The sequence below is a fragment of the Lutra lutra genome, chromosome 4, assembly GCF_902655055.1.
Source record: "Lutra lutra chromosome 4, mLutLut1.2, whole genome shotgun sequence".
NCBI lineage: Eukaryota > Metazoa > Chordata > Mammalia > Carnivora > Mustelidae > Lutra > Lutra lutra.
This window is the reverse complement of record NC_062281.1, coordinates 103,865,428-103,892,902: the sequence shown is the minus strand read 5'-3', so window position 1 is coordinate 103,892,902 and position 27,475 is coordinate 103,865,428. Positions and strand designations below refer to the sequence as shown.

The window sequence follows — 27,475 nt, the reverse complement described above, 5'->3', positions numbered from 1 at the left end:
CACTCGATCATCTAAATGGATATAGAAAAAGCATGTGACAAAATTCAACACATTTTCATGTTAAAAACACTCAACAAACTAGGAATAGTAATAAACTACCACAACATAATAAAAGTCATTTATGAGGGGTGCCTGGGCACAGAGTCGTTGCAATGTTTTTTTATTTATTTGACAGAGAGATCATAAGTAGGAAGAGAGAGAGGAGGAAGCAGGCTCCCCGCTGAGCAGAGAGCCCAGTATGGGGTTCAATCCCAGGACCCTGAGATCATGACCTGAGCGGAAGGCAAGAGGCTTAACCCACTGAGCCACCCAGGTGCCCCGCAGTGTCTGACTCTTGATTTTCAGATCCAGTCTCAGGGTTGTGGACTCCATGTGGGACCCCATGTGGGTGTCTGTGCTCAGCAGAGTCTGCTTGTCCGTCTCCCTGTGCCCTTGACCCTGTGTGCGTACACATGTGCAAATTTATAGATAAAAAAGTCATTTGTGAAATAGCCACAGCCACTATCATACTCAATGGTAAAAGACAAAAGCTATTCTCTAAGATCAACACAAGGAGCCCACTTTTGCCACCTTTATTCAATATAATACTGGAACTTCTAGCGGAGTAGTTAGGCAAAGGAAAAAAAAGTCCAGACTTGAAAGGAAAAAGTTATCTATGTTCAGAAATGACAGTTTCAGATGTAGAAAACCCTAAAGATTTCACCAACAAAACCCACAAAAAACCCTGTCAGAACTATGAAACAAATTCAGCAAAATAACAGGATATAAAATATCCAAATAATCAGTCGTGTTTCCATACACTAACAATGATGAACAGACTAAATAGGAAATTAACAGTTCTTACAGTAGCATCAAAAAGAGTAAGCTACCCAAAAATGAACTTAACCAGGGAGGTTAATGAACAATAAAAACTATAGAATATTTCTGAAAGACATGAAAACCTCATAAATGGAAAAAATCTCATGTTCATGGATTAGACAATTTAATATTGTTAAAATGCCCATACCATCCAGAGTGTAATCTACAGATTCAGTGCATTTCTTAACAAAATGTAAATAAGGTTTTTTACAGAAACAGAAAATTCCAGCCTGAGATTCCACAGGAACCCAAATAACTCAAAACAATTTGGAGCAAGCAGAACAAAGAGGGCTCACATTTCCTGATTTCAAATTTTACTACAAAGCCACAGTTACCAAATAGTTTTGGTACTGGCATAATTGGAAAGAGAGCCCAGAAATAAATCCTTGAATATGTGGGTCTAGTGATTTTCAGCAAGTATGCCACGACTATTAAATGGGGAAAGGATTCTCATCATCAAATGATTCTGGGAAAACTATCCACATGCAAAAGAATGAAGCTGGACCCTTACCTAATACCATATATAAAAACTGGTTCAGAATGGATCAAAGACCTAAATGCAAGAGCTAAGACTATAAAATTTGTAGAAAACATTAAGGGGAAAGTTTCAAGATTTTGGATTTGGCAGTGATTTCTTAGTTATGACACCAAAGGTACAGGCAACAAAAGTAGATAAACTGGATGTCATGAAAATTTAAAACTTTTGTATGTTAAATAAAACTCTTACAAAAGTAAAAAGGCAACTCACAGAAAATATCTGCACATCATATAACTGATAAAGGATTAATTCAGAATATAGAGAACCCTAAAACTTAACTACAAAAAAACCTGTTTCAGAAATAGACACGGGCGCCTAGGTGGCTCAGTTGGTTAAGTGACCGACTCTTGATTTCAGCTCAGGTCATGAGGTCAGTGTCATGATATTGACCCCCGTGCTGGGGTTCATGCATAGCACAGAGCTTACTTAAGATCCTCTCTCCCTTTTCCCCAACCTGTCCCCAAAGAACCAAAAGAGACATTTCTCCAAAGAAAATATACAAATGGCCAATAATATATGAAGGGATGCTCAACATCACAAATTAGAGAAATGCAAATCAAAACCACAATGAAATACCACCTCATACCCATTAAGACGCTACCATTAAAAAACAAAAAACCCCACCAGAAAACAACGAGCATTGGTGAGGACATGGAGAAATTGGAAATGTTGGTGCACTGCAGGTGGAAATAGAAAACGGTGAGGCTGCTATGAAAAACAGTATGGTGGGACTTTCCAAGATTGCAGAAGAGTAGGAGAACTCAGTTTTGTCTAGTCCCAGGAATTCAGCTACAGAGCCATCAAATCATTCTGAACACCTGTGAACTCAACCAGAGATCTAAGAAAAAGAATTGCTGCAATCTACAAAGAGAAAGGCAACCACTTTCTGCAAGAATGACAAGATAGAAAAACTCACCTCAAAAGAGAACAAGAGGCAATACTGACTTACCAGGGACCTAGTCAGTATGGATATGTTAGAACTAGAGTTCAGAATAACAATTATAAAGATATTAGCTGGTCTTGAAAAAAGCATAGAAGACACTAGAGAATCCCTTTCTGACAAAATAAAATCTAAAAAGATTGAAATCAAAAAGGCTATCAGTGAAATACAATTTAAAAATGGAGGCTCTAACTGCTAGGGTAAATAAGGCAGAAGATAATTAGTGATACAGATGACAAAATGATGGGGAATGAAGAAGCTGAGAAAAACCGAGAACTACTGGATCATGAGAAAATTCAAGAGATAAGTGATACCATAAAGTAAACAATACTAGAATAATTAGGATCCCAGAAGAAGTGGGGACAAATTATACCTGAGAACTTTCCTAATCTGAGGAAAGAAGCAAGCATTCAAGTCCAGGAGGCACAGAGAACCATCCCCCTCAAAATCAGTAAAAATAGGTCAACGTGCCAACATATAATAGTAGTGAAGCTTGCAAATCTCAGAGACAGAGAACATCCTGAAAGCAGCTCAGGACAAAAGGTCTATAACCTACAAGAGTGGAAATAAAGGGTTAGCAACAGACCTTTCTGTAGAGACCTGGCAGGCCAGAGAGGACTGGCATGATACATTCAGGTTGCTAAATGAGAAATACGTAGCCAAGAATACTGTCCAGCTAGAAAGTCATTCCAAATAGAAGAGATAATAACACTTCCAAAATAAACAATTTATGATCACTAAACCAGTCCTGCAAGAAATGTTAAAGGGGATCCTTTAAGCAAAGAGCCCAAAAGTAACACCAGAAAGGAACATAGACAATATACAGAAACAGTGACTTTATAGGTAATTCAGTGGCACTAAATTCATATCTTTCAGTAGTTACTCTGAATGTAAATGGGCTAAATATGCCCCAATCAAAAGACAGGGTATGAGATTGGGGCACCTGGGTGGCTCAGTGGGTTAAAGCCTCTGCCTTCGGCTCAAGTCATGATCCCAGGGTCCTGGGATCAAGCCCTGCATCGGGCTCTCTGCTCAGTGAGAAGCCTGCTTCCTCCTCTCTCTCTCTCTCTCTGCCTCTCTGCCTACTTGTGATCTTTTTCTATCAAATAAAATCTTTAAAAAAGGGCGGGGGGCATGAGATTGGATTAAAAAAAAAAAAGACCCATTGATGTGCTGTCTGCAAGAGACTCATTTTGCACCCAAAGACACTTCCAGATTGAAAGTAAGGGGGTGGAAAACCATTACCATGCTAACGGACATCAAAAGAAAGCGGGGTGGCAATCCTCATTTCAGACAAATGAAATTTTAAACCAAAGACTGTATAAGAGATGAGGAAAGATGCTATGTCATAATTAGAGGGTCTATCCAACAAGAAGATCTAGCAATTGTAAATATTCATGCCCCTAACATGGGAGCAGCCAATTATACAAACCAATTAATAACAAAATTAAAGGGGCGCCTGGGTGGCTCAGTGGGTTAAGCTGCTGCCTTCGGCTCAGGTCATGATCCCAGGTCCTGGGTTCGAGCCCCATATCGGGCTTTCTGCTCAGCAGGGAGCCTGCTTCCTCCTCTCTCTCTGCCTGCCTCTCTGCTTACTTGTGATTTCTCTCTGTCAAATAAATAAATAAAATCTTAAAAAAATAACAAAATTAAAGAAACACATTGATAATAATATAGTCATAGTAGGGGACTTAAATTAAGATTTATTTGAGAGAACAGAGAGAAAGCACACGGTGAGAGGTGGGGAAGGAAGAGGGAGAAGCAGACTCCCTGCTGAGCAGGAAGCCCTGAACTCAGGGCTCAATCCCAGGACCCCAAGATCTATGACCTGAGCGGGAAGCAGATGTTTAACTGAGCCACCCAGGTGCCCCAATAGTAGGGGACTTTAACACCCCACTCGCTACAATGGACAGATCTTCTAAGCAGATCAACAAAGAAAAAAGGGCTTTGAATGACACACTGGACTAGATAGATTTCACAGATGTATTCACAGCATTCCATCCTAAAGCAGCAGAATACACTTTTTTTTTTTTTTTTAAGTTTTATTGATTTGACAGAGCACAAGCAGGAGGAGTGGCAGGCAGAGGAGAGGGAGAAGCAGGCTCCTTGCTGAATAAGAAGCCAGATGCGGGACCCAATCCCAGGACCCTGGGATCATGACCTGAGCCAAAGGCAGATGCTTAACCGACTAAAACACATGTGCCCCCAGAATATACATTCTTCTCAAGTCTACATGGAACATTCTCCAGAATAGATCACATACTGGGTCACAAATCAGGTCTCAACCAGTACCAAAAGACATGGATCATTCCCTGCATATTTTTGGACCACAATGCTTTGAGGCTGGAACTCAGTCACAAGAGGAAATTTGGAAAGAACTCAAATACATGGAGGTTAAAGAGCATCCTACTAAAGAATGAATGAGTCAACTAGGAAATTAAAGAAGAATTTTAAAAATTTTTATGGAAACAAATGAAAATGAAAACACAACTGTTCAAAACCTTTGGGATGCAGCAAAGGCAGTCCTAAGAGGGAAGTACATAGCAATATAAGCCTTTCTCAAGAAACATGAAAGGCCTCAAAGACACCGCCCAACCCTACACCTAAAGGAGCTTAAGAATAGCAAATAAAGCCTAAACCCAGCAGCAGAAGAGAAATAATTAATATTAGAGGAGAAATCAATTTAACAGAAACCAAAAGAACAGCAGAACAGATCAACAAAACTAGGAGCTGGTTCTTTGAAAGAATTAGTATGATCGATGACACCCCCTCCCCCACCAGACTTATCAAAAAGAAAAGAAAAAAACCCCAAATTAATAAAATAAAATCATGAATGAAAAGGGAGAGATCACAACCAACACCAAGGAAATACATATGATTTCCAAGAACATATGATGAGCAACTATATGCCAACAAATTAGGCAATCTGGAAGAAATGGATGCATTCCTTAGAGATGTATAAATTACCAAAAACGAACCAGGAAGAAATAGAAAACCTGAGCAGAGTCCAGGGCTTCTCGGGAATTCTACCAAGCATTTAAAGAATTAACACCTGTTCTTCTGAAGCTCTTTCAAAAAATAGAAATGGAAGGAAAACTTCCAAACTCATTCTGTCAGGCCAGTATTACCTTGATTCCAAAACCAAAGATCCCACTGAAAAGACCAATATCCCTGATAAACCTGGATGATGCAAAAATTCTTACCGGGATACTAGCAGTAGGCTCCAACAGTACATTAAAAGGATTATTCACCATGACCAAGTGTAATTTATTCCTGGGCTGCAAGGGTGGCTCAACAGCTGCAAATCAATCAACATGATACACCACAATAAAAGGACAAGAACCATAGGATCCTCTCAATAGATGCAAAAAAAGCATTTGACAAGGTACAGCATCTTTTCTTAATTAAAACTTCACAGTGTAAGATGTGTAGGGATAAAGAATATCATAAAAGGGGGCGCCTGGGTGGCTCAGTGGGTTAAGCCGCTGCCTTCAGCTCAGGTCATGATCTCAGGGTCCTGGGATCGAGCCCCGCATCGGGCTCTCTGCTCAGCAGGGAGCCTGCTTCCTCCTCTCTCTCTACCTGCCTCTCTGCCTGCTTGTGATCTCTCTCTGTCAAATAAATAAATAAAATCTTTAAAAAAATATATCATAAAAGCCACATATAAAAAGCTCAATGTGAGTATCATTCTTGATGGGGAAAAAGTGAGCTTTTCCCCTAAGTTCAGGAACATGACAGAGATGTCCACTCTTACCACTGTTCAACACAGTACTAGAATTCCTGCCTCAGTAATCAGACAACAAAAAGAAAAGGCATCTGAATCAGCAAAGAATTGAAACTCTCACTCTTTGCAGATGACTGGATACTCTATGTGGAAAACTCATAAATTGAGCAAAGTGGCAGAATTTAGCAAAGTGGCAGAATGTAAAATCAATACACAGAAATCAGTTGTATTTCTATACGCTGAGAAAGAAATTAAGGAGTCGATCCCATTTACAACTGCACCCAAAACCATAAGATAATTGGGAATAAACCTAAACAAAGTGGCAAAGGATGTGTACTCAGAAAACTATAGAACACTCATCAAAGAAATGGAAAAGCGTCCCATGTGCATGGGTTGAAAGGATAAATACTGTTGAAATGTCTAAGCTACCTAGGGCAATCTAAACATTTGATACAATCCCTATGGAAATACTATCAACTTTTTCACAGAGCTGGAAGAAATAATTCTAAAATTTGTTTGGAAACCGAAAAGACCCTGAATAGCCAAAGGAATGTTGAAAAAGAAAACCAAAGCTGGTGGCATCACAATTCCAGACTTCAAGTTCTATTACAAAACTGTAATCATCAAGATAGTATGGTACTGACACAAAAACACATAGATCAATGGAATAGAACAGAGAACCCAGAAATGGACCCTCAACTCTAGGGTCAACTAATCTTTGACAAAGCAGGAAAGGATATCCAATGGGAAAAAGACAGTCTCTTCAACAAATGGTGTTGGGAAAATTGGGCAGCCATATGCAAAGGAATGAAACTACACCATTTCCTTACACCATACACAAAAATAGACTCAAAATGGATGAAAGACCTAAATGTGAGACAGGAATCCATCAAAATCCTAGAGAACACAGGCAGCACCTCTTTGATCTCGGCCACCGCAGCTTCTTGCTAGACACATCTCCAAAGGCAAGGGAAACAAAGGCAAAATTGAACTACTGGGACTTACCAAGATAAAAAGCTTCTTCACAGCAAAGGAAACAGTCAACAAAACCAAAAGACAACCAACAGAATGGGTGAAGATATTTGCAAATGACTTACCAAATAAAGGACTGGTATCCAAAATCTATAAAGAACTTATCAAACTCAACATCTAAAGAACACATAATCCAGTCAAGAAATGGACAGGGGTGCTTGGGTGCCTCAGTTGTTAATCATCTGCCTTTGGCTCAGGTCATGATTCCAGGGTCCTGGGATCGAGCCCCACATCGGGCTCCCTGCTCAGTGAGGAGCCTGCTTCTCCCTCTACCACTCCCCCTGCTTGTGGTCCCTCTCTTGCTGTCTCCCTGTCAGATAAGTAAAATCTTTTTTAAAAAAGGAAAGAAAGAAAGAGAAATAAAAGGACAGAAGAGGGGTTCCTGAGTGGCTCAGTCAGTTAAGTGACTGCCTTTAGCTCAGATCATCATCCCAGGGGTCCTGGGTTGGAGCCCTGCACTGGGCGCTCGGCTCAGTAGCAGATCTGCTTCTCCCTCTCTGTGATCTCTCTCGCTTTCACTCTCAAATAAAGAGTCTTTAAAAAAAATTCTCAGGATTAAAACTCAGCTTAAATGTTAAAAAAAAATAAAATAAAAACAGTATGGTAGTTCCTCACAAAGTTAAAAATAAAATTATCATATGATCCAACAGTCTCATTTGTGGTTATATACCCAAGCAATTGAAATCACAGATACAAACAGGTATTCGTACACCCATGCTCAATATTCACAATATTGCATTATTCGCAATAGCCAAAAGTTAGAGACAACCAGGTGCCCACTGGCAGATGGATAAAATATGGTGTAGCTACATAATGGAATACTTTTCAGCCATAAAAATGAGGAAAATTCTGACACAAGTCACAACACAGGTGAACCCCAAAGGCATTGTGCTGAGAAGCAGGCAGTCACAGGAGGACAAATACATACAATTTCACTCCTATGAGGTAAAGTAGTCAGATTCATAGAGTCAAAGTAGAATGGTGGTTGCCAGCAGCTGGAGAGGGGAGAATGGGAGCTACTGTTTAAGACGTTTAGAGTTTGGTTTTACAAGATGAAAATGTTCAGAATATGGATGGTGATGACTATACAACAAGATGAATACCAAATGGGGTTAATACTAAACTGTACATTTAAAAATGTTTAAAGTGGTAAATTTTATAATTATAAAAAAATTCCTAGGGGATTACTATCTAGCCTGATCTGGAAAATTGGAGGTGGCAGTCAAAATGGGATGTTTGAAATCATGATTGTAAAGACAATGCAGTTATTGAGAGTGATCAAATCTGCCCTAAGACCAATGGAGTGAACAGATAAGGAAGAGGTAAAGAATGAAGACCAGAAGAGGTCTAGGGATCCAAGTGCCCGAGTACTGGATGAGTTGGAGGACAATGAAATCACCACAGCCTAAAGACAAGAGAAATGAAGCCTGAAGGGGCGGTGGGGGAGGGTGGTGTGGTGTGTGTGTGTGTGTGTGTGTGTGTGTCTCTCTCTCTCTCTCTCTCTCATGGCAGGGTAGCTGCTCACAAGGAGGCCCGGGAGGATCCTGGGGCTGAGGGGTTAAATGTGAAGGCAGGTCAGTGCACAGTGCCCAGCAAGAGTGGGCACTCTGACGTCAGCCCGCATATCCCCACGCTGGACCTACAATACCAGATGCTCTATATACGCTTTTAAGTGCTTGTATTTTTTAGTTGATCAGTAACATTTCTAATGTATTTCTAAAATTCGGTAAGTTAAAACTTCAAGGAGAAAAATCTGGGCTTCAAGGATTTAAATGCTTAAGACAGGGCTAGACAGAAAACATTCTAGGCTTTTCAGGCCCCATGGTCTTTATCACAACTGCTCAACTCTGCAATGGTAGCAGGCAAGCAGCCACACATAGTTCATCAACAAATGAGCATTGTGGTGAAATGAAAAGGAAACATTATATACAAAAACAGGCAGTGGGTTGCGGTTGCTGACCCCTTGCCTGACACGGTATTTGTAAGGTAGTGCTGCAGTGTTTTTGTACCTAACATTCTAAGGATTTGGTAAATTGTACTTGTCAGTGCCTATTCTTTAAGATTTGACCTTGACTTTTTTTTTTTTTAAGAGTTTATTTATTTGACAGACAGAGATCACAAGTAGGCAGAGAAGCAGGCAAGAGAGAGAGGAGGAAGCAGGCTCCCCACTGAGCAGAGAGCCTGATGCAGGGCTCGATCCCAGGACCCTGGTATCGTGACCTGAGCCGAAGGCAGAGGCTTTAACCCAGAGCCACCCAGGCGCCCCCTGACCTTGACTCTTAATTAATCTTAGCAAAGCCATGAAGTTATACTTCTACATAATACTTGCTAGATTCTGATTATGTAAATCATGGCAGAAGTTTTATTAGGTTTCAGGTCTAAAGATTATATTTCTGAAACAAGCCAAAAAAAAAAAAAAAAAAAAAAAGTTGTGATGACAGACATTAATGAAATATTTGTGGTTTAATCTCTTACTCATCAATTTTCAGGGGTCCAGATTAGATGATCAAAGATGTGCTCCACCACCTGCCACCACAAAGGGACCAACAGTACCAGATGAGGACTTTTTTAGCTTGATTTTACGTTCTCAAGCAAAAAGAATGGATGAACAGAGAGTTCTCTTACAAAGAGATCAAAACAGAGACACTGAATTTGAACTGAAGGACCTTATACAAAGTAATGCTTTGTTAGAATTTAAAAATACAGGAAAAAAATAAGCAAACCTCTAGTTATTATGGATGTATTTTTTTTTTTAATGACCTTATTTCCTTTCAGAACACTGCAGGGAAATTCAATCTATTACTTTTTCCTTAAAAGGAGAAATTATAGCATTGTAATACAGCTTAAAATGTTCTAGAATGATATAAATAACCTTTAATAGTATGATATTAATTAACATTTCTCTGGACACACTTGTTTCAGAGTGGAGGGGTCTTACAAAAGGTGCTTCATCAACTTTCATGATTCAAGCTCCGGACTGTGTTCTTTGGCAACTTGTTAGATTCCTTTACCTAGAGTTTGTAAAGTAGGAAGATAAATAAATCTAGACTAGAATTTAATCCTCTTGCTGAGATAATTTTTTTAAATCTGAATTGACAATGGCTTTTATACTGAACCATGGATGTAGTGAGAAATTTTGCTGTTTAGTAAAAATAACATACTTGCCCATGTGTAAAAAAGTTATAGTCTTAATAAAAAAAAATCTAGATCAATCTTTTTCTGCTAAGTCATATTTTCAGTATGTTATTAGTTCAAAGCCATTACAAAAAACTCTTAAACTTCCAGCATGTTTTAGGCCCTTTAATTTTAAAGTGTGTGTGTGGCTTAAAATTATACTTTCTATTACAAAACACGGCTGTAAAACTTTTTAAGACCTAATGTCAAAACTTTAAATAAGAACCCCCCCCCCAAAACTCTTGTGGTTCTATCAAGAACCTAGGCCATGAAAATAGAAAATAGATGAAATTCACAAAATTTAAGAATGAAAGATGTAAGTTAAGCCTTCAGTCATCATTAAGCCTTCCCTCCCCCTTCCAGAAACTGAAGGTAATTTACAAGGGTATGTAATAGGACATGACACAAAGTAAGCTTAGCGAAAGAAGATAGCAAGGATGGAAAGAACAGAGCCTAGCCTAAGGGTGAATTCTAGAATGCAAATGCCCACAGCCAGAACAAGTTGACAACTCATTCACCTCTGGTTGCTTCTGATTCTGCACAGCCAGGATGGAATCAGGGGCTCTGTTCTTCCTTAAAATCCTTCAGGTGATTTGGTGGATAGTGAGAACCACTTCTCCAAATGGCCAATGTTTACAAAAATAAAATAGAAAGATAGTTAATCTGGAATCACATCAAAGGCTCAGGGGAAAAAAAGATTTTCGGTTCTAAGATCAGACAAATTTTGTCAAAAGTACTCAGCACCTGGATCATCTTGTCTTCTATATTACATACAGGATATAACGTCCTAGATAGCATCCTTGTAAAAACTGCACGTAAGTTTCATGGTTTGTTTTTTTTTTCTTACAAGCATATTTGATGAGCAAAGACAGCATACCAAATCACAGTAATGTAAAAATAAGTGTTTATTTTTCATATACTATAGTTCTTAGACCCAGTAAACATTCAACATTATCTATTCCATTTAAACACTGCTTTTAAAAAGCTGTCAACCCCATTCTGATTTTCCTAAAAACCTGTTGCTAAAATCCTTGATTCTAATGACAGATATGGGCTGGACAAGAAACAAGTCTATTTCCCCAAGTTATAAACTGGCCTTGATCTGTTCGATCTGCTTTAGTGTCTTCCCTAAATTGCTGTCATCATTCAACAGCAGTGGTATGTTGCCTCGCTAGCTGTCAAAGTGGACCGCATCCCCAAACGGATATCTGTAATGAAAGAATACAAAGATGAAATTCTACTTAGTTTTTTACAGATCCATTTTTGGATAGATAAAAAGCAGTCAGGAGTTGAAACAGCATTAACTCCACTATCATAGTTAAAGCTCTGTCACCTGAGGCATTCACTGCTCTTTAGAATCCAGTCACAGCTCTGATGACAACCACCCTAGGCACATATTTCCCCCACCCCCAGCACATATTTACCAGTTAGTGTGAACAGGTCTGGCCCTCAGGGAAGACTTAATATGCATCGATGTTCACAAAGCCACTCAGAACTGCAGGCACCCCTGCGTTAGTTCCTTTGTTCTAAACCTACTGTGTTGTGAATTTTTATATAAAATCCTGCTGTGTTTTCTGCAAAGAACTATTACCTTTCTGATGAATTACTAAAGATGTTTGCAATATTAAACTAAAAAATAATATTAACAATAAATTCTATATCCTCTTGCTGAGGTAATTTTTTAAAATCTTAATTGACGACGGCATTTTTTTTATACTTAACCAGGAACATACAGAAATTATGCTGTTTAGGAAAAACAATGTACTTGACCAAGGTGTAAAGTATTCTCCAGCTACTGACTATGTAAAACCACAATCACCGATTTAACAAGCTGTGCTAACTAAAGTCTCCTGGCCATCTTCATTTCTGTCTTAGCTGAGGGTAAAGAGGGGCAGCAAGAAAGCGAGCCCAGTGAGCGCCAGAAGAGTTGAGCGATGGAGGCACCACTCGCAATGACGAAGCATTGATGAGCTGGGGCAGCCTCCGCAGAGACAAGGGAACACAGGCTTGGTAACTGCATTAAGACACTGAAGTGCATGAAGAGGGTAAAGCTGATGACATTGGACTGTCCTTACAATGGTTTCTGAGTACCTGCCACTTTCAGAAACATACCGAATCCATGCACAACTCACAAATCATTAACTGAAGTAGGTATTACAGGACGGCCACTAGGCAATACACACAATAGCTAGTTGGTACCTATATATGTGTGTGAACCATAAAACTTATTTTTCATTGTTCCCTGATTCAAACCGGCCTCTTTAATTATTTGAAATCAGTGATGCTTGCCATATGTTCATCTATGAGATCCTGTTCCAAAATTAACACCTCAAAGTCCCGCAGGAAGCACCAATATGAAAATGAAATTACGCAAAAGATAAAATTAAACAGAAATACACGTGTATTCATTAGTTCTGATGGTGAATAAAAATATTAATGTTTAAGTTGGCACCTGTGTAGTAGTAAATGTCAGAATATTTGTAGAGAAGAGTGAATAGTTGTGAAGAGTATACTTTACAAAACCCAATGACGACCTCCAAGTGGTGGGCCGAGTCTGTGCTCCTCTAGCCACGTGGGCCAGTATCCAGATCCTTTCCACAGCTGGCTAGGCAAGACACACTGCCTTCCTCTGGGCTGCCTCTGGCATCAGTCCTGAGCTGGGCCTTTTCCTCTGCAGGTGAACCTTCCACCTTCTCTGATGTGTCTGGGACAGAGACAGGCCTAGTAGACTGGCTACTGTCAGTACTGCTTTCTGGCGGTGTGCTTTCTTCCTGGATTCCACCAAATTCTTTGAGCTTTGTATCCAAAACAGGTAATTTATGCTGTAGAGAATGACATTTTAATTGTTTAATTAATGTAATGTGAAGATTCAGTCACCAAACACACTTAGTAAGTTTCTGTGTAAATCTGTATCAAACTCTCAACTGTTTCAAATCCCAGCTCCAGTGCTGTGCTGTAATTATGTCAATGTTCGTAATCCTCACAGAACCCTGCACAGAGGAGTGGGGGCATTTAGGATAGCCAGGTGGTCTAGTGACCCAGCTTTAGGAGAGCAAGAGGACTGGTGACCAGTACTGCTGACTCCTCTTGCCTGGTGAGAGTAATTCATATTTACTGATCCTATATTCAGTTCCAGGTACTGGGGATACAGCAGGAACAAAACAAAAACCCTTGCCCTCACTGGAATTTAGGTTTAGCTTGGAGACACAATCAAGCAACAAACTAACAAAGTACCAAGCTGGGGCCAGAGTGCTGTTTAAATTAGGTAGTCGGAAAGGTGATACAGGAGTAAAGGCTTAAAGAAATGAACACTTCAGCATTCTAGACAGGGAGCAGCAAGTGAAAAGGTTCTGGTTCATGGAATTGTGAGGAGGCCCTTGTGGCTGAAGGAGAGCGAGAGTAGGAGGAGAAGAAATCCATGTACTAATGAAGGGGAACTATGGGTAGATCCAAGAAGCCCCGGCCACTGAGATAACTAGCTTTCCCTTTAAGTGAGATGAACAGTCCCTGGAGGATTTGGAATGAGTGGTGCACTGCCATTAACTATTAAAGCTGAAAGGCACGTTGACGTCGGAAAAAATTTTAGATGTATGCAAGTATGTTTCCTCTTACAAGAAACTCCAATGGAAGGGATTCTAATTTTCTAGATTCAACTGTGCTCACAACTGTTTCTCAAAGGTTTACAGTAACAACTTAAGACATCATAAATTCCGCTCTCAAAACAGAAATGCAAGTCTCCCTTTAAATGGCCAATAATGTAGAAAAAACACCTCAGCATTCTGTGGGTAGAAAGTAGAGTCTAACCAATGATACCAAGGATTTGGGAAAGCAGGGTGTGTGACCCCTCCCCACCCAGTCTCCCACCCAGCTGAGCCTTCAGGACTCTCCTGCAGGATCCCCGGGGCTCCAGGCCTTCGGTGAGGACTTCTCTCTCAGCTCTTCAAAAGGCAGAAATCTCAGTCACGATTAGTTGGTGTCCTATGAATTAGCACCTGTTCTAACTACTGGTTAATAGTATTTAACATAAAAATTAAATCTCATTTTAGATCTTCTAAGAAGGCCGAACTTTTGACCAGAAAGGAGAGAGTAAACAATTATATCAATAACGATATAATTAACCGTGGAAAGTAAAGAGCAGAAACGCCTAACCAGAAGCTCCACAGGAAGCACTGAGGTCTAGCATGAAGGGGGATGGCAAAATAAACAATTGCTGACTTACACAGGGTACGGCCTTGGGATGCTCTCTCGCCTCTGCCTGGGGTACATCACATGGCCGGAGCACTTCGGGGCTCTTGTTGCCAGTCCTAGGCCTCAAGTCAACATCTCTCTCTCTCATACCATCTCTTCTACCCTCATATGTTCTGTCATAAGGGCCTTTCTCAAAGGGGCCGTAGTGGCCTCTATAAGGGAAATCTGCATCACCTGCTCCACCATGGGGTCTATAATCAACTTCCTGCAGCCGTCCTCTATCACCTGGCTTAAGTGCCCGGGGTGGTTCTCTCTCAGGACCACCTATATGTCTCAGCATATTAACTGATTTTCCAGCACCATAGCAGAAACTCTAGAAGGAAAAGAAAAAAATACATAGTATTTAATGGCTGACTTACAATGAAATTATTCAGAGTGCTAGCAAAATTACCTAACTTGACTCAAGGGCATTTGGAGACATAAACATGTTTATTTTACCATTGTTTCATTTGTGATCCCTTGCTTAGATTAATACTAGGCCAGAGTAGCCAATAAAATGTGAGAAATCACTAAGTGTTAAGTAGACATTTCAATCAGCTGAACACATTTTGACTGAATTCTAACAAGGGCAGTTGGCTAAAACCTAGAAACTGAAACTGGAAGGTACTAATTGATAACTGCTCATCAACTGTCTATTTTCACACCCACTATATAAGGTAAATGCTAAAAATCAGAGTTACACACATCATTACATAAACATTCTCATGTATGGTAGCTTTCCTACAAATACAAACTTGGCTTTAGTGACAACTAAAATCCCAACAGGCTTTGAGTCCCATTTCATGGGAAAAACTAGGCAGCTGACCCATGGCGGGAGGGGGGGGATCCCTGGGTTTCAGTTTCAGGGACTCTGTGAGGTCAAACTTTCCCTATTTCAAAGACCTTAAGTCTTTTTTTACGCTTCCCTTTTGAGTGTATGATGGAGTCTGCTGGGGACAGAGTAACTTCCTCACTCTGATGGCTCCACTGTGTGCTTGTGTAGACTTATATTTGAAATTTTTCTTAGTTTTAATTCCTAATATGGTAAATATCAATAAATAAAACCCCTATGAAAAAGAGCTCTTCGTGGTCCTCAGTTTTTGTTTGTTTCTTGGAGGCTTTTCTTGTTTCTTGTTTTGTTTTGTTTTGTTTGTGGTCTGCAGTTAAGACGGAAGGCAAAAGGCTCCTAAAAACAAAAAGTTTGAAAATCACTGTGCTGGAGAAAACTATTTAAGATGAAGCAGTAAGAGATGATGGGTTTTTGCTTATAATACAGCTTCAGAGACTAAATACAAATCGTCCCCCACTTAACGATGGTTCAACGTATTATTGTTAGGCTTCACAATGCTCAGAAAGTGATAGTGTGTTCAGTAGAAACTGTACCTTGAATTTAGAATTTGGACTTTTTCCTGGACTAAGGATTTGGGGTCCGATCCTCTCTGGTGATGCTGGGCAGGGCAGTTCTTGGTCAGCCACGGGGTCTTGAGGGCGAACAACCCCTACCTTCACAACCACACCTTACCCACACAGCCATTCTGTTTCTCACTTTTAGTACAATATTCAATGAACTATGTGAGATATCTGACACTTTGTTATAAATTGTTATAAAAATGGGCTTTGTATTAGATTGATTTTGCCCAACTACTCTGAGCAAGTTTAAGGTGGGCTAGGCTAAGTTATGATGTCCTGCAAGCTAGGTATAGTAAATCCATTTTCGACTTAGAGTACTTTCAACTTACAATGGGTTTATTGGGATGTAATCCTATAAGTCAAGGAAAATCTGCACTACTAAACAATTCATGTCACCTAACAAAACCATATCCCTAAACCTGACTCCTGTAATCACAAGTCAAAAAAGCAAACAGGAATAATTTCAAAGTGAATAAAGTGTGGTAAATTCTGTATCCTTAGGGAAGACAATCCTTTTTAATTATTATTAATTTAAATTGGAAGGCATTAATTGTCTGATAATTACTCCTATGTTATGTATATTCACACCCATCAGAGAAAGTAAATGCTGAAAATATTTAAAGTCGTAAACTTTAAATAGGTTAATTCCTTTACAAATACAAACCTGGCTTTTACCATGGCACATCTGGGTTCTTTACATTTTATGTGACAACTGCTTTATTAGGGAAAGGGCTGAAAATCAATAAAAAAGCTAAAGAGACAACAGATGAATGATGAATAATGTTTCCTCTTAATAAATGTCTATTCCTGGATCCCCCAACTTTCTCAGTAACTCACCTTCTCCCACATCCCTACTTAATTCTGTGGAAAAGCCAATGCTCTTCCCCCTCTCAGTGCTGCAAAAACCCCAGACTGAAATAAGGCCCTCTTTCTCAAAGAGGACAAAAACAACTGACTTCATGTATATTAAATATTCACCAAGTTGAAGAACAAATTTAGAAAAATGTTATTATTCTAAGTCACTGCCATGACATCTATAATCAAACTTGAGAATCGTTTTCTTGCTTAAATATACATATAAGTAAAAATAAATCTGTTTCACTTAAAAATCATCTTTTCATACCATTAAGCATAATTTAGCCTGATTTACAACAGCAAAAAAGTCAAGTTTTAGAATTGCCTTTTTTCTCCAAGTGCTGTTAACAAACCATGCTGTATACTAACCAGGACAGCTAATGCCATAATGATCAGCACTGGAATGTGAAGTAATACTGGAATCTCCTTCATGAACTCTTTAATAAATTCACCAGCTCCCTTCCCAACGTATTTCAACGGCTCTGTGACAAAGTTGGTGAATGTAACTGCCAGTGCCTAAAACAAAAGATAACAACAACTTAATTTTTCTCTCAAAGGATTGAGCACACAGAATGAGCCAAAATTCACTGTACACTGGGGCCAAAATTACATTCCTAAGTTAAAATGCTTTCAATGTGAAAATCATTGTGTAATGGAAGTATTTTCTCTAGAACGAGGATTTCTTATTAGCAAAATGTTTTTTAAAAAAAAACACTAACTTTTAATAAATACAAGAGTTTTTTTTTTTTTTTACTAACTTTGTATAAGTAATTTTACAGATGTATTCTATACCTTTGTTGGCGGGACCAACCAAATAGGGTTGACTAATAAGAGTTCATAGTATTTTTGGCACGGGTCATCCTTATAGGTCCATGAGCTTCTTAACAATTCTATTTAAAGAAACAGACAAAACACTGAGTCATTAAAAAAAAAAAAAGTTGCATTTCATTCCCAAATAAGACAATAATTTGGTTTTGTCCCTGTCCCCACCACCAACCAATTTTAAATGCTGTACAAATGGACTCCTTGTAACACTGACTTAAAAATTTTTCATCTTATGTCCAAAATGTTTATCTTAAAAATCTCTTTAAATCAGACAAGTCTTATGTAGATAAAACATTATACTTTATGAAAACTTCTAAAAGGTAGATATTAAGAACTGTTCTTCACACACACAAACGATTCCAACTAAAACCACGGAAATCTGAGGGAGATCGCTGAATTATATGCAATTTGATATCCTGGCTGTGATCTCACATTGCCATCTTTGTGTAAGACGTTTACACAGGAGGAAAATGGGAAAGGGGCACATTGATTTGTTTTCCTTCCAACTTCCTGTGCATCTAGAATTATCTCAGTAAAATTTCAATTTAAAAAAATCCCTTACTTTACAAAACAAAGAACATCAGTTCTCCCAATTTTTCTAAATTTTTAAAATCTAAACCTCCTAGAGGATGCATTCGATTGTCCCCTGCACCCAGGAAGCAAGGCCAGATTGGTTTAGTTCCCACAACTTCTAAAGAAACGTTAATTCGGACACCCTGTTTTATACAATCTGCGGAGATTCTATTCTGGGTCAGTTATTATGGACTTGCCTTTATAAAGTGCCTTTGAACACTAAACCATTCCTATGGCTAGATATACAGAACTAAAGGCAGTCAATGAGAATGTATATACAATCTGTAAGGCAGTAGTGAGAATGTATATACAATCTGTAAAGAAAAAGAAAGTTAAAGAACTTTCCTCTTAGGAAAAAAAAATGTATAGTAAAGCTACAACATAAGATTTTGTAAGTCCGTATAAGGAGATTAAGCTTAAGATGGATATTAATTCATATAAACACTGATTCACTTCTTTAATGCACATGTGGGCTAGACAGACAAGATGAGCACCATCTCGATCACAGTCCAATGGAGGAGACAGTAGCAGTACGGGAGCCGGTGAAGACACAGTTCATATTCCCTCCCCGTGAGGTTACATGAGCCAAGAGTCACGGTCTGACTTTTCGGGCATGTTCTTCTGACACTGAGGACTCAGTCATGGAAACCCTCCTTTCGGCATTTTATCACTTCTCTAAGTTATCTCCTTCCCGGAAAAAAATGAGGCCCAGTGAACCAATACCTTACCCCAGAGGCTTCCAATCCAGTCCATCTTCTCAGCACACACATTGTTTAACGGCTCCAGCTTGGCAACCTCGGCCTGATGCTGTGCGAACGCGAGCTGACCGACACCAAAAGGGAGCAGTGAGTGGCTGCGGACACGAAGGTTATGTCTACACATCCAAAACCCTGACTTCAAAACGTGTCTTCACCAGACACCAGACTGTTCACAGTTTTTTTAACAGGAAAAAATACACTTTTAAATGGCAGCTCTTTTCCACTCATGGCAAAGCAGTCTTATAGCAACGAGTGACGATAAAGAACTACGGTTACAAAGTACTTCTTTGTTAAGTACTTTTGATGAGAAATGCAAACCTTTGTACTTTTTATAATAAAGATTTAGTGTAAATCTAATTCATACCACACCCAAAAATATAGTTATATATATTAAATGACCACTTCTCATTTTCTTTCATAATTCATGATAAAATGGAGTTTTGTTCTGGGTGGTTTTCAGCACAAGTGGCCTAGATAAAAAGATAACATTTTTTATATATCCAAGCCCTGGGGGAAACTGCCAAGATAACAATATTCAACCAAACTTTTTTCCTTTAATTTGAAAATAATTAGTTCTAGAAGCTATAGAACTTAGAGCAAAAGGTTAAGGATTGATTTAATCAGATAACTTCATCAAAAATATTTTGCTACTTGACTCATTCTGCCAGACAGATCTAAAATTGTCCTTCAATGCGATTTCAACACAACAGTAGTGCTTCATTTGACTCTATATTCACCATGACCCCAATTTTGAAAGAATTAAAATTCTGGAAAAAGACCAGAAAGAAATACCTGAAATTACTGAGGGCAATTATCTCTAGGTGACAAAATTATATTTAACTTTTAAAAATCAAATTTCTGGGGTGCCTGGGTGGCTCAGTCGGTTAAGTATCTGCCTTGGCTCAGGTCATGATCCTGGAGTCCTGGGATTAAGCCCCACATTGGATTCCTTTGCTCAGTGGGGAGTCTGCTCAAGGATTCTCTCTCCCTCTGCCCTACCACCTCCTGTTCACACTTGCTCATTCATTCTCAGTTTAAAAAAAAAAAAAAAAATCAAGGGGCACCTAGGTGGCTCAGTCATTAAGTGTCTGCCTTCAACTCAGGTCACGATCCCAGGGTCCTGGGATTGAGCCCATGTTGGGCTCCCCACTCTGTGGAACCCTGCTTCTCCCTCTCCCACAGCTTGTGTTCCCTCTCTCGCAGTCAAATAAATTAAAAAAAAAAAAAAATTTTAATAAAAATTTTTTTTAAATCAAACTTCTCTGTATAACTATTTTTTTCTAAATCGTCTACCATCAACATACCACTTTCATATTCAGAAAATAACCTAACTTTTAAAAAACAACATTTTGATATCCTTTCTGGCAAAGAATAAAAGGACATACTCTAAACTACCTATACAAAATTCTTAAAAATGCATCTACCTAGCTCTATTCCGATTTAGCCACCCAGATGCCACCCGTCAGAAACTGGGTTACGAATCAGGCCTGCACCAAACCAGTCAGGGACCCAGAACACCAGAGACAGGCGAGCGGCTGCCAGCACCCACCCCCCACCCGCCCCATCTCCGATCACTGCGGACACTTTAAGTCAGGCACTGTGGTCTTCTGTTATTATGAAGTAACAGTGAAAAACATGAAAACGCTCCACCTATTTAATACCTTATATAAATACATCCAATTCCATCCCAAACTGACGAGGAAACTGATGAATAACACACGTCTCAGCTGGGTGTACCAATGCACATACGTCCACAGCTCGGTAGCTACTAATCCCACGATACAGAGCAGACACAGAAGCACCTCGAAAACAGGAAGAAGCAGAGATCAGGGTTACTGCTAAGCCACTCTCCCTGCTGAAAAATGATAATCATCAGCAAACTGGCCTCAAATATGCAACGTCATCTGTGCCACACTCGGCCACAGAGGTGGTGACAGACAAGTGTCTTCATCCGGGTTTTTAACATGATTATAGTACAGGGGCTTCTTAATTTTATTTAAATTCAATTAATATACAGTGTATTATTAGTTTCAGAAATAGAGGTCAGTGATTCATCAGTTGCATAAAACACCCAGTGCTCATTCCATCACATGTCCTCATCACCCTGTTACTCCATCCCCACCCTTCTCCCCTCCATCAACCCTGCCTGTTTCCTGGTTGAGAGTCTCTTATGGTTTGTCTCCCTTTCTGATTATGTCTTTTATTTTTTTCCTCTCTTCCCCTATGATCCTGTCTTTTGTATCTTAAATTCCATATATCAGCAAGATCATATGATAATTATCTTTCTGACTGGCTTATTATTTCACTTAACAAAACACCCTCTAGTTCCAGCCACATCATTGCAAATGGCAAGACTTCTTTTTTTGATGGCTGAGAAATACTCCATTATATATACCACATCTTCTTTATCCATTCTTCAGCTGATGACATATGGACTCTTTCCACAGTTCGGTTATTGTGGACACTGCTGCTATAGACATTGGGGTGCAGGTGCCCCTTCGGATCACTACATTTGTATCTTTGGAGTAAATACCCAGTAGTTTGCTGGGTTGTAGGGTAGCTCTATTTTTCAACTTCTTGAGGAACCTCCACACTGTTTCCCAGAGTGGCTGCACCAGCTTGCATTCCCACCAACAGTGTAAGAGAGTTCTGTGGTGGAGTTTTTAAAGCATTTTTTTAAAGGAGCTGTTACTTATGTCCCCCTTGTCCCATCTTACCATCAACACATTATATGGATCCACTCCAAAGGAGTCTTCAAATCGCCACTTCCATGTTTCAAAATCATGAAACTTAAAATTAATTAAAATATCACTTAGTGCATCATCCAAGGCTCCCGGTTTCCAATCCTCTCCACTGAGAAACTTCTGTATTTCTAACAAGGTTTGTCTTTTTAGAATAATCTCAGCATCATAATGCATATCATCTTTGTTTTCTTCAGGCTGTATTTGCCCAAAAAACAGAAAAGAGAAACACTTCAAGACAAAAGCCGATTTGGAACTAAATATATTTGTAGTTTGTATTTCACATGTATAAAATAGGAGTAATATTATCCATCTATTTGTCTCACATAATGACCAGAAATCATACATGTGAAAACCATTTCAAAAATTATAAAACTCTATGCAAATAAGATACTTTGCATTTTACCAAAATACGGTCGATTCTTACTATTGGCAACAGTTTGTTCTAGGACGTCACCTCGGACACTAGTTAACGAATACCTGAGCTACGGCTCCTACAGGAAATACAGGGTTGCATTTCTACCAAGACATTTTCATCAGCCAGTCAATACACAACACTTTTATGTGTTTCTACTTAAAGATACCTTATTTAATACTTTTTTTTTTAAAGATTTTATTTATTCATTTGTCAGAGAGAGAGAGAGAGAGAGAGCGAGCACAGGCAGACAGAGTGGCAGGCAGAGGCAGAGGGAGAAGCAGGCTCCCCACAGAACAAGGAGCCCGATGTGGGACTCGATCCCAGGACGCTGGGATCATGACCTGAGCCGAAGGCAGCGGCTTAACCAACTGAGCCACCCAGGCGTCCCCCTTATTTAATACTTTTGATTAACACTGAATGCACAGCCAACAGCACTGTAACTCCTGCCCAAAAAAAGCTTATCTAACATGAGTATTTTCCCTGGAAGGCACGTCCTAGCCTTCTCACGACTCAGAGACACTAGACCACACTACTCCTGGGAGTTAAACACCCAAATAACATCAACAAAAGTGTGAAATATGAAGCACTAAATAAACCATAAAGAAGTACTTGTTTATAGTCTGAGAGCTGAAAACAGAAGACAGAACAAAGCCTTGCCCAGCCTCAGCTAGGACTGGACACACCAGGGAACGCTAATGCTTTGAGGCTTTGTGTGTGTCCGAGAGCCGCGCAAACGCTCTGCAAGTACTGACTCTGAGGTTACAAAAGGTTCACGAGTATGCAAATTCACAAATACGGAATCCACAAATAATGAGCATCAACTGCTTGATTCATTTACGACTTTCCATTTGCTAACTTTATTTTCAAGTAGCCTAAAATACAATAATACAAATTTTTTTTAAAAGGATCTCAAAAAGGGGCGCCTGGGTGGCTCAGTAGGTTAAGGCCTCTGCCTTCGGCTCCGGTCATGATCCCAGGGTCCTGGGATCCAGCCCCACATTGGGCTCTCTGCTCAGCAGGGAGCCTGCTTCCTCCCCTCTCTCTCTCTGCCTGCCTCTCTCCTCTCTGCCTACTTGTGATCTCTGTCAAGTAAATAAATAGAATCTTTAAAAAAAAAAAAAAATCTCAAAAAGCAGGCAAATAAATTGGGAGTTTCCATGAACAAACATGATATTTATAACTATCTTTATTAACATGAGTTCAGGTTAGCAATATCACTATGAACATTTTACATTCATTAACTGTTAAGCAAAATGTTTCTCTTTCACAAGAGTAAATACAGATACTTATAGAAAAGCAAATATGGGGAGGAGTCAAGATGGCGGAGAAGCAGCAGGCTGAGACTACTTCAGGTAGCAGGAGATCAGCTAGATAGCTTATCTAAAGATTACAAACACCTACAAATCCAACTGGAGATCGAAGAGAAGAACAGCAACTCTAAAAACAGAAAATCAACCACTTTCTGCAAGGTAGGACTGGCGGAGAAGTGAATCCAAAGCGACGGGAAGATAGACCGCGGGGGGAGGGGCCGGCTCCTGGCAAGCGGCGGAGCAACGGAGCACAAAATCGGGACTTTTAAAAGTCTGTTCCGCTGAGGGACATCGCTCCAGAGGCTTAACCGGGGTGAAGCCCAGGCGGGGTCAGCGTGGCCTCAGGTCCCGCAGGTCACAGAAGGATCGGGGGTGGCTGAGTGTCGCAGAGCTTACCGGTATTAGAACAGGGAAGCCGGCTACAGAGACAGAGCCAAGGAGTGACTCTCAGCTCGGGGTTACCTTGAACCGGTCGCAGACTCGGTCAGCTCGGAGCGCGGCCGGAGGCCAGGGTGACGGGAGTCATTGGGCGCTGTTCTCTGGGGGCGCACTGAGGAGTGGGGCCCCGGGCTCTCGGCTCCTCCGGGCTGGAGACCGGGAGGCCGCCATCTTCATTCCCGTCCTCCAGAACTCTACGGAAAGCGCTCAGGGAACAAAAGCTCCCGAAAGCAAACCCGAGCGGATTACTCAGCCCAGCCCCGGGTAAGGGCGGTGCAACTCCGCCTGAGGCAAAGACACTTGAGAATCACTACAACAGGCCCCTCCCCCAGAAGATCAGCAAGAAACCCAGCCAGGACCAAGTTTACCTACCAAGGAGTGTAGTTTCAATACCAAGGAGAGCGGCAGAATTCCAGAGGAGGAGAAAGCAAAGCACGGAACTCATGGCTTTCTCCCCATGATTCTTTAGCCTTGCAGTTAAATTAATTTTTTTTTCTTTTTCAATTTTTTTTTCTTCTTCTGCTAAATTTTTTTAACTATTACCCTTTTATTTTTTTAACATTTTTTAACTAGTTTATCTAATATATATATTTTTTTCCTTTTTATACTTTTTCTTTATTGGTTTTCTTTTTTTAATTTTTTTTTTCTTTCTTTCTGAACCTCTTTTTATCCCCTTTCTCCCCCCCCCCCCCCATGACTTGGGATCTCTTCTGATTTGGCTAAAGCATATTTTCCTGGGGTTGTTGCCACCCTTTTAGTATTTTACTTGCTCCTTCATATACTCTTATCTGGACAAAATGACAAGGCGGAAAAATTCACCACAAAAAAAAGAACAAGAGTCAGTACCAAAGGCTAGGGACCTAATCAATACAGACATTGGTAATATGTCAGATATAGAGTTCAGAATGACGATTCTCAAGGTTCTAGCCGGGCTTGAAAAAGGCATGGAAGATATTAAAGCAACCCTCTCGGGAGATATAAAAGCCCTTTCTGGAGAAATAAAAGAACTAAAATCTAACCAAGTTGAAATCAAAAAAGCTATTAATGAGGTGCAAACAAAAATGGAGGCTCTCACTGCTAGGATAAATGAGGCAGAAGAAAGAATTAGCGATATAGAAGACCAAATGACAGAGAATAAAGAAGCTGAGCAAAAGAGGGACAAACAGCTACTGGACCACGAGGGGAGAATTTGAGAGATAAGTGACACCATAAGACGAAACAACATTAGAATAATTGGGATTCCAGAAGAAGAGGAAACAGAGAGGGGAGCAGAAGGTATATTGGAGAGAATTATTGGAGAGAATTTCCCCAATATGGCAAAGGGAACAAGCATCAAAATCCAGGAGGTTCAGAGAACCCCCCTCAAAATCAATAAGAATAGGTCCACACCCCGTCACCTAATAGTAAAATTGACAAGTCTTAGTGACAAAGAGAAGATCCTGAAAGCAGCCCGGGAAAAGAAGTCTGTAACATACAATGGTAAAAATATTAGATTGGCAGCAGACTTATCCACAGAGACCTGGCAGGCCAGAAAGAGCTGGCATGATATATTCAGAGTACTAAATGAGAAAAACATGCAGCCAAGAATACTATATCCAGCTAGGCTATCACTGAAAATAGAAGGAGAGATTAAAAGCTTCCAGGACAAACAAAAGCTGAAAGAATTTGCAAATACCAAACCAGCTCTACAGGAAATATTGAAAGGGGTCCTCTAAGCAAAGAGAGACCCTCAAAGTAGTAGATCAGAAAGAAACAGAGACAATATACAATAACAGTCACCTTACAGGCAATACAATGGCACTAAATTCATATCTCTCAGTACTTACCCTGAATGTTAATGGGCTAAATGCCCCAATCAAAAGACACAGGGTATCAGAATGGATAAAAAAACAAAACCCATCTATATGTTGCCTACAAGAAACTCATCTTAAACCCGAAGACACCTCCAGGTTTAAAGTGAGGGGGTGGAAAAGAATTTACCATGCTAATGGACATCAGAAGAAAGCAGGAGTGGCAATCCTTATATCAGATCAATTAGATTTTAAGCCAAAGACTACAATAAGAGATGAGGAAGGACACTATATCATACTCAAAGGAACTATCCAACAAGAAGATCTAACAATTTTAAATATCTATGCCCCTAACGTGGGAGCAGCCAACTATATAAACCAATTAATAACAAAATCAAAGAAACACATCGACAAGAATACAATAATAGTAGGGGATTTTAACACTCCCCTCACTGAAATGGAACAGATCATCCAAGCAAAAGATCAACAAGGAAATCAAGGCCTTAAATGACACACTGGACCAGATGGACATCACAGATATATTCAGAACATTTCATCCCAAAGCAACAGAATACACATTCTTCTCTAGTGCACATGGAACATTCTCCAGAATAGATCACATTCTTGGTCCTAAATCAAGTCTCAACCGGTATCAAAAGATTGGGATCATTCCCTGCATATTTTCAGACCACAATGCTCTAAAGCTAGAACTCAATCACAAGAGGAAATTTGGAAAGAACCCAAACACATGGAGACTAAACAGCATCCTTCTAAAGAATGAATGGGTCAACCAGGAAATTAAAGAAGAATTGAAAAAATTTATGGAAACAAATGATAATGAAAACACAACAGTTCAGAATCTGTGGGACACAACAAAGGCAGTCCTGAGAGGAAAATATATAGCGGTACAAGCCTTTCTCAAGAAACAAGAAAGGTCTCAGGTACACAACCTAACCCTACACCTAAAGGAGCTGGAGAAAGAACAAGAAAGAAACCCTAAACCCAGCAGGAGAAGAGAAATCATAAAGATTAGAGCAGAAATCAATGAAATAGAAACCAAAAAAACAATAGAACAAATCAACGAAACTAGGAGCTGGTTCTTTGAAAGAATTAATAAGACTGATAAACCCCTGGCCAGACTTATCAAAAAGAAAAGAGAAAGGACCCAAATAAATAAAATCATGAATGAAAGAGGAGAGATCACAACGAACACCAAAGAAATACAGACAATTATAAGAACATACTATGAGCAACTCTACGCCAACAAATTTGACAATCTGGAAGAAATGGATGCATTCCTAGAGACATATAAACTACCACAACTGAACCAGGAAGAAATAGAAAGCCTGAACAGACCCATAACCAGTAAGGAGATTGAAACAGTCATCAAAAATCTCCAAACAAACAAAAGCCCAGGGCCAGACGGCTTCCCGGGGGAATTCTACCAAACATTTAAAGAAGAACTAATACCTATTCTCCTGAAACTGTTCCAAAAAATAGAAATAGAAGGAAAACTTCCAAACTCATTTTATGAGGCCAGCATCACCTTGATCCCAAAACCAGACAAGGATCCCAACAAAAAAGAGAACTACAGACCAATATCCTTGATGAACACAGATGCAAAAATTCTCGCCAAAATACTAGCCAATAGGATTCAACAGTACATTAAAAGGATTATTCACCACGACCAAGTGGGATTTATTCCAGGGCTGCAAGGCTGGTTCAACATCCGCAAATCAATCAGTGTGATACAACACATTAATAAAAGAAAGAACAAGAACCATATGATACTCTCCATAGATGCTGAAAAAGCATTTGACAAAGTACAGCATCCCTTCCTGATCAAAACTCTTCAAAGTGTAGG

The 27,475-nt window shown here is 39.7% G+C and overlaps 2 protein-coding genes across 15 annotated transcripts in view; one reads left to right on the top strand and one right to left on the bottom strand.

The window, feature by feature from the left end:
* Positions 1-11,929, top strand: part of GPSM2 (G protein signaling modulator 2) — a 66,034-nt gene extending 54,105 nt beyond the window's left edge. For all 5 annotated transcript variants that reach the window (XM_047728462.1, XM_047728461.1, XM_047728460.1 and 2 more), the window contains one exon: positions 9,582-11,929. In XM_047728462.1, coding sequence (XP_047584418.1) covers positions 9,582-9,809 — 228 coding nt within the window. In that variant the 3' untranslated portion in view covers positions 9,810-11,929. The remainder of the gene's footprint in view (positions 1-9,581) is intronic.
* The window catches only part of CLCC1 (chloride channel CLIC like 1), a 33,994-nt gene continuing 17,672 nt past the window's right edge, over positions 11,154-27,475 (bottom strand). For 8 of the 10 annotated variants that reach the window (XM_047728465.1, XM_047728469.1, XM_047728467.1 and 5 more), the window contains 7 exons: positions 21,632-21,853; positions 20,576-20,716; positions 18,885-18,978; positions 17,551-17,648; positions 17,128-17,274; positions 14,486-14,827; positions 11,154-13,088 (listed from right to left, as the gene is read on the bottom strand). In XM_047728465.1, the coding sequence (XP_047584421.1) occupies positions 12,831-13,088; positions 14,486-14,827; positions 17,128-17,274; positions 17,551-17,648; positions 18,885-18,978; positions 20,576-20,716; positions 21,632-21,853 (1,302 nt within the window). In that variant the 3' untranslated portion in view covers positions 11,154-12,830. The remainder of the gene's footprint in view (positions 13,089-14,485; positions 14,828-17,127; positions 17,275-17,550; positions 17,649-18,884; positions 18,979-20,575; positions 20,717-21,631; positions 21,854-27,475) is intronic. The other 2 variants (XR_007127027.1, XM_047728464.1) reach the window with 2 other exon arrangements.